This window comes from Micromesistius poutassou, assembly GCF_964030765.1.
Source record: "Micromesistius poutassou genome assembly, chromosome: 5".
NCBI lineage: Eukaryota > Metazoa > Chordata > Actinopteri > Gadiformes > Gadidae > Micromesistius > Micromesistius poutassou.
Window position 1 is genome coordinate 17,967,059 of NC_140275.1, and position 7,500 is coordinate 17,974,558.

The 7,500-nt window shown below is 45.7% G+C and overlaps 1 protein-coding gene across 1 annotated transcript in view; it reads right to left on the bottom strand.

The window, feature by feature from the left end:
* The window catches only part of nos1 (nitric oxide synthase 1 (neuronal)), a gene marked incomplete at both ends in the record, with an annotated part of 32,052 nt that overhangs the window by 23,013 nt on the left and 1,539 nt on the right, over window positions 1-7,500 (bottom strand). The window contains 2 exons of the mRNA XM_084468197.1: window positions 1,973-2,110; window positions 5,815-5,935. Coding sequence (XP_084324323.1) covers window positions 1,973-2,110; window positions 5,815-5,935 — 259 coding nt within the window. The remainder of the gene's footprint in view (window positions 1-1,972; window positions 2,111-5,814; window positions 5,936-7,500) is intronic.

Below are 7,500 nucleotides of genomic sequence, written 5' to 3' on the forward strand. Positions count from 1 at the left end.
ATTCTTTGTTATGTATTTGTGTCACATGAGTCCTACATACAACAGAGGATCACTGCTGGTTCTGCGGAAGTAAAATAACCATTCCGTTTAATTCCTCTCAAAGGAAGTAAGCGTTGAATAAATGAGTGAGTCAGTGACTCATGTATTGGTTTCCATCCATCTACGAGACAGAGGGAGATGGGACGGGGGGAGGGGGGAGGAGGAAGGGGGAGGAGGAACTCAAGAAAGGGACAGATGCATGGATGGAGTTGCTCATCACTGAGAGCACCGCTGTGTGGTCAGAGTAATATGATGAGAGCTGAAGTGAGCTGTCACTTCAGTTTGCTGTAAACGCCTTCAGCATGCTCACAGGGATCGGCCGCGGATGACAGAGTTGGGAGCGCAAGCGTGTAGCCAAAGCGGAAATTTAACAATAACCCTAGTTTCTAAAATGGGACATCTTGTCCGACGCATCTTGTCCATTTACACTGTCCAAACAGTCTGGCTCTAACCCCCAGGAGCCCCGACCACAACAAAACCTCCACATCCATGCCCCCCCACACCCTAGTGCCGACACAAAGACACCGTTTATTTGAAGAAACCAAAGAAATTGATTGAAAAAGTCCAATCGAAAGTGTTTGACAGAGACGACTGATAAGTGAAAGATAAAGAGAGAGAGAGAAGGAAGGGGGGAGAGGTGGAAGACAAAGAGAGAGGAAGGAAGGGGGAAAGGTGGAAGATAAAAAGTGAGATGAGAAAGAGGGCAAGGTGGTCGGTAAAGCGGGGGAAAAAGACAGAGGGAGAGGTGGAAGATGAAGAGAGAAAGAAGGAGGGGGGTAGTTGTAAGATAAAGAGTGTGGTAAGGAAGGGAGGGTGGTGGAAGATTGACTGTGAAAGAAGAGAGGAGGACCAAGGGAGAGAGGGAGAGGTGGAAGATAAAGAGTGAGAGGAGGACCGAGGGAGAGAGGGAGAAAGCACAAATAAAAGCAAAATCCAACAGACAGCAGGAGGTGGAAGGAAGCTTATCATGGCTAGCAGGAGAGGAACACCGGAGAGCGAAAGGAAAGATAAACAAAATGACAACAATAGAGGAAGGAGGAAATGGATGAGTAACAGGGGGTGTTAAAATAATAACACTCCAAGATCAATCTAGTGATTCGCTGGCCATTCATGCTAAGCAGTTTTACTTTTCGGCAGAGAGAGAAGCGATGGCAGGTTCATTGAGATGCACAGCTTGTCTGATAAGTTACAAAGGTAATTATGCAGCTGCAGTTTACAGATGGTCATTAAGGATGTCAATTGATTCGTTTCTGGGGAGCCTTAATATTTGTAGTAATGGAACGTTATGTAATGCATGTGGTTAACCGGCACAATGGCCAAGATAAATTTAGTTTTATTAAATGTGGTTTTGTTGTACAAGGAAAGTTTGTACGTATCTTCTAAAATAACTTTACATCATACACAATAACTTGACATTGACATTGGAAACAGATTCCTGATGTCTTCGAAACTCGAACAAATTTCTGTTGTGTCTAGACAGGCTTGCCTGACAACAGAAGAGTAAAAAAAAAACACCAATGCTGTGTGCCTAATGGGCGGGGGCGGTGGTGGGGGTGTGAGCGGTGGTGGAGGTGGTGCTGGAGGCTGGAGGTGGAGGTGGTGGTGGTGGTGTATCTGTGTGAGTGACACCACAGGGGCTGTGGCTTCAGGAGCCTCCATCGACCATCAGCATTCAGCAGACTGAATGCTGTTATTGGTAACATTGTTATTGGTAAATGTGTCCTTTTGCTCAAGGCTATGCGTGTGTTTGGGGGGGCCCCTGAAGAATGTCTCTGTACCTCAATATATACCTACATATATGTATGTACTCCAGAGAGAGAGACAGAGACAGAGAGAGAGAGAGAAGAGAGGGAGAGAGAGAGAGAAGAGAGAGAGGGATAGAGAGAGGGAAAGAAGATAGAGAGAGAAAGCTATAAATGGATGTCCTCCTTACTTTGCTGGCGCTGTGGTGAAGGGTGTCGCTGTAAATGGTGCCACTCTCCCAGTTCTTGATCTTCATGAAGCGGGGGCATTTGGAGGGGCTGCCGTTCTGCACAGACTTGCTGGGTGAGGTTGTGCCGGGGGCGGGGAGCTGGAGACCAAGAGAACAGACCATCAGCAGTGAGACAGAACACAGTCCCTGGTCTGAGAGCGATTCCTTTCGGGGCTGGGTTACCCACAGAGTTTCTCGAGAGATAAGTTGTCCTCCCACTGAGCAGTAATGGTTTAGATTGCTACACTGGATTGATGTGGATGTGAGTGCTGCCTATACGACAAGGCAGTGGCGATCTTAGCCCTTTAGGGCAACGAAGTTGCATGATTGCAGATTAGCAGGGAGACCGTCAATGCGTGAGTAATTGGACATCCTGGCGCTGCTATTATGATGGGATTTTTATAAAAGCTATAATATCCCCAATAGATATGGGGAAAAAAATATAAAGAGGGCATTTTGGGGGGCCCCAAAAGGCCTATATGGGGCCTTCTATGGGGCCTGGAGCTCCAGGCAAGTGCCTGGTTTGCCTAACAGTACGGCCCGCCCCTGCGACAAGGTGATGGTAATAGTGGTCTACCAGATGAAACATTCTCAAAGGGCTCTGAATGATTCTCTATTCAAACTGCTGGCTAGTGGCACATTCCTCTCACACACACACACACACACACACACACGCACAAAAACAAAAAATGAGAGTATGCGAGGGCTAGGCCTTCTTCTCATCAGTAGAGTTATTGATTGATGTAGTTTAGACCCAGGCGCCATTGTCAGCTTTCATGTGGAAGGTTGTGTTCAGAGGAATTGATGTTTTTGATGATGAGGAATTGATATTCAGAGGAATCAATCGGCATGCATCATTATTTCTTTGGGTATCGACAAAAACGCCTCAGAATTGAATGTGATTTTGTGTGTGTGTGTGAGAAAGAGAGAAAGAGAAAGACAAAGATAAAGAGAAAAACAAGAAAGAAAGAGAGAGAGAGAAAGATGGTATGACTAGAATCATTTTCCTGCTCAATCTCCTCTCAGATAATGCACATGGCGTTGCAAGTTAAAATTGAATTATATTTGACTCACACAGACATTGCGTTCTGGCGACTTGCAAATGTCCCCACGACGCAGAAGTAATATTCTGCAACAGTGGTGTTTGGGCGTGACATTGTCATAATGTTATGGAGACAGATGACGGATCCTTGTTGAACTCCTGTAGGAAAAGGCCTACACTGTTTCATCAACACAGCCTCTCCCCCAACATGGCACAAACACAGGTAGGTGTGGACAGCAGATGAGAGGAGAGGGATGTCATTACTAGGAGTTAGCTTAACCAATAATGGCTGAGGGACTGTTTTCAAATGGATTGAGAACAGAGGCAGATACCACAAGCCGGTGAGTGAAATATATCTTTCATTCTGACCTCCTTGTGGGTCTTTGAGTGGCTTGAGGTGGAGAGAATTATGAGTCTTGACGTGGATTTGGAACAGTGTGACGCCTCCACTGAGCAACAGGCTGATTAAATACTAAAATGTGTGGCCGCCGAGGCCAGAGCTCCAGGCGATAGACGCATTCCTTGAAAGTGAGAAACCTCATTTGCCAGCATCAGTCACATTGATAAAAAAAAACACAGTCCTGGCTTCCCACTCATCAGGTAGCACTGTCCCTGACTTTGTCTGTGTGCTCAGCAGCACTGTATAGTGAGCCTTCAAGGTAAGTGGGTTGCAAAGAAAGTGCCAGCCAGGAAAGGTTTGCCCTTGCATTGACAATGTATCAACCAACATAAAAACAACATGAGACACACACGTACACGTATATATATGACATGACACATAAATGCCCGTTCACGCAGACACACACATGCACAAAATATATTAACACGTTATTTATGTAGATCCTTTCTTCGCGCCATCAAGCAGACACCGACTTGCACACAAGTGAACACCCACACATAAATGTGCACGCACGCACATGCTTCAGAACAGGCCTCCGGGTCTAGATTATTCCCAGAAGGCCACACTCCTGCAGCTGTGTGCATTCATTAGGGCCCTCCTCTCCCTCCATCCGGCCCAGCTAGTGGGGGCTTGAGCCGCATCACATCAAGTGGGTGGATAACATGGCTCATGTGCAAATATACCACTAACCCCCTTGGCGAGGGGCACTCCAGCCTGCGACCAGACCCTTAAGCTGGATTTAATATTCCGCCGGCCCGCCCACCAGAAGTATCCGATCAGGGGGACACACGCGCCGCTGGGATCTTATGGTCTCCACGTAGGCTAAACAAGGCACCGCCTGCAGAATTTCCTGGCATTTAAGAGGCTGTGACCTTTGTTTTTATCCTCACACGCGGGGGCCGTAGCCTGAACACTGACATGGCTGTCATGACCGGTCGCATTAGTGTAGTGTCTTGTCTTTTTTTTGGGAGAGGGTGGGGGGGGGGGGGGGCGGGGGTGGGGGGGTCTCATTCATGCAGAATGAACCTGTCAACAGTTGGCAAATCTAGCATATTGCTCCTGTTCATTTAGTCCACTGGTTACCTCGATACAGATGGGCAGCTGGGCTCTGGAGGCACAATGGCAGGTACATTCATTCAGTGGTTTGGTCGTTCGGTCGCTGGTTGTCCAGCCACATTTTTATCAAACCTTCATTCTTGGTATTCTCTTGGTGGAGGACTTTTCCCGTGGAGGAGTTTTGGAGGGTTTTGGAGGACCATTTTTTTAAACTAAGAAATAGTTGACATATCCAATACCTTTCAGTATAATCTACTTGTCTCACAGCTTTTCAATTAGAGTGTGGGCTGGTATAATTTAAATATAGTCACTTCACTTACTAATTTAAAATGTTGAGTACATGAAGGACCTCTTTCTCTTGCTTATTAGACCACTGAAGCATAACAGCTCACCTAGAAAAAACGTGTCAGAATCTCTCCTTTATTTCTTATCGTTTCTCAGCTAAAAGCTGGCAAATATTCACTTTTCGTCTTGTCATTTTCCGAGTAGTCTGGAGTTTTATTAGCTTAACTATAACATTTTTGAGAAGGTAGCCCAGTTCACAGTTTATCACAATTATTTTCCCATCGGCTGCATCATTTTCCACAGGTTGATTCTGTGACCAATACTATTCTCAATCTCTTGGGGATATCACCTCCAACAACAATAAACGCATTACCACTGACCGAGGTAATATACCAGCCTGAGTACGCACCCCAATTTACCCTCTCTGACCCTACACATATTGGCAGTTTCATTTTGATATAAATTCGAAGAGAGGAACTTTCCTTTTGTCGGGATAAAAAACAAGTGGTCTTACCAGCGTTTTTGCACTTGTAATAATGCCGTTAATAGCCTACACTCAGATGTTTACTCATTCTTGCATGTGAGTATCTTGAATCATGAAAAAATAAAAACATTCACTTCTTGGTTCACTTCTCCAGTGAACCAAGAAAGCCGGCTCCGTGACGAAGGGGGATTTTACCCCCTCGGTTTTACACAGGCAAGACGTTGAAATTACAGGGTCGCCAAGCCGTGCCCAAACCAGTCTGGCAGTGTAAAAATGCCTAATGTTTAGTTTTACTGTGATGCAGATGACATATAGACTGAAACCCGGTGACCAGAGCAGACATTCCCAGTATCCTGTGAAGCACTGTTTTACCTTAATTTGGTATGAATACATTTATTTTGACAGCATAGTATTGAATAGTAATACACACAGTTGTAAACACACATACACAATATTGCAAACAACTAATTTGCTGTGTATGTCTTCAGCAATATAAAAACAGACCTTTTACAATGTTTTAAGGGATAATATTCTACCTTGTCAGTTTCAGGGTCACTGGTCGACGTCGGCATGTTGTCCCTCTTGGTCAAATCCTCGGCTGGTCGGCCGTTCCCTGACAACAACTGCGAGGAAGTATCGTTTCCCATGCAAAGGTCTCTGGAATTCAGACGCACACATCAAAACACCGACACACCAACACACAAACACACAGCTGCTCATCAGGTGTGGCTTTGGAGTGTCCCGCAATCTGCAGCCACTCCATTCGTTCTCTTTTGAAATTCACCGGGAAAACACACAGTTGAGGTGCACACACAACCACCACATCAGCTAGACCATTATCAGTCTATGCAGTGTAATGTAGTGAATCCTCATAGGCTGGGAGCCTAATTGGCTTAGAATCAGTAACACTTTCAGTACAATGTTTGAGTAATGGCAGTAATTGGATTAACAAAGAGCTGGATAATTATTGCATGTTTTTTTCATTGCCTTAATTTGTGCAGAAATAATTTTCACAGACATCTATGTTAAATATCTCTGTTGATATTCACACTCATAACATAGTAATAAGTCATTGGTAAAAGTAAAAGTGTTAGGATGGGCATTGGAATCTGAATGAATGGGAATATACATAACTGATCCACTAGCTTGACTACTGCCTTGTGAAACCCCCATCACCCAGGAATTCCCAGCCTATTCATCCTCTGTTTGGAGACCGATTTTAACATGATAAGAATGACTTCAAACAGCAGCGAATTTGCTGCGATAACATTCAACGGCATGGTTTAAATTCAAGAGCCAATATTGTACCTGCATGGCTCACGATAAAACACAAATATGTGAGTAGATCATTCACCGTCAGGTTCTCTGTTTTTGCGTCTCTCAAAAGTTAAACAAAACCTAAGGAGGAAAAGCAGCTGTTCTGTGTTCCTTTGATCCGTGGAAAGATACAGACTTCCCCTTCTATTAATTTTGTGTGCTGCTGGCATTCTGAATGCACAGTAAGGGTATCACCACCCCCAGAGATAAGCAAGAGAGGAAATAAACACAACGGAGAGCAAGAGAGAGAGGAGATAAACACAGAAAGAGAGGGAGAGAGCAAGAGAGAAGAGAGAGCGAGAACAAGAGAGCGAGCGAGAGAGACCGTGAGAGAGAGAGAGAGAGAGAAAGAGGGATAGAGCGCCTTTGGGTCTCAGCGACGCCGTTGTAAAGAAAAGGAGACTATATGGGACGGCTTTTCTCCGGCTGCCACTAATCACATGAGACGCGCATAAATACGGAGAACTCGTCACCGTGTGAGCCACGGTTTAGTTCCTTCACTCGCAAACACCCACACACACTGCGTCGCCCCCACCTCCTCCACCTACCGCTCCCACCCCCTCCCCCCTCTCACATCTCTGTCTCTCATACTCCCCCATCTTTCCCATGATCATGTGTCTGTGCTAATTGATAAACCTTAGAGGCATCCCTTCATCCCCCTTCTTCTCCTCCTCCTCCTCCTCCTCCTCCTCCTCCTCTCACTGCATATGTTTATTGCCCCCACTTGCGAGTGCACGTTCATCCCCATGGTGGGTAGCCAGGCGCAGGGATGCAGACCATGTGTGGCCATTATCTGTCATCATTTTCAGATTCCTACACAAAGTGTCAGCCTGATATAGCAGCCGTGTGCGTTCAGAAACAAGCCATCCACTCTGATGCATCATTCTATTCCAGGCAGACATCAC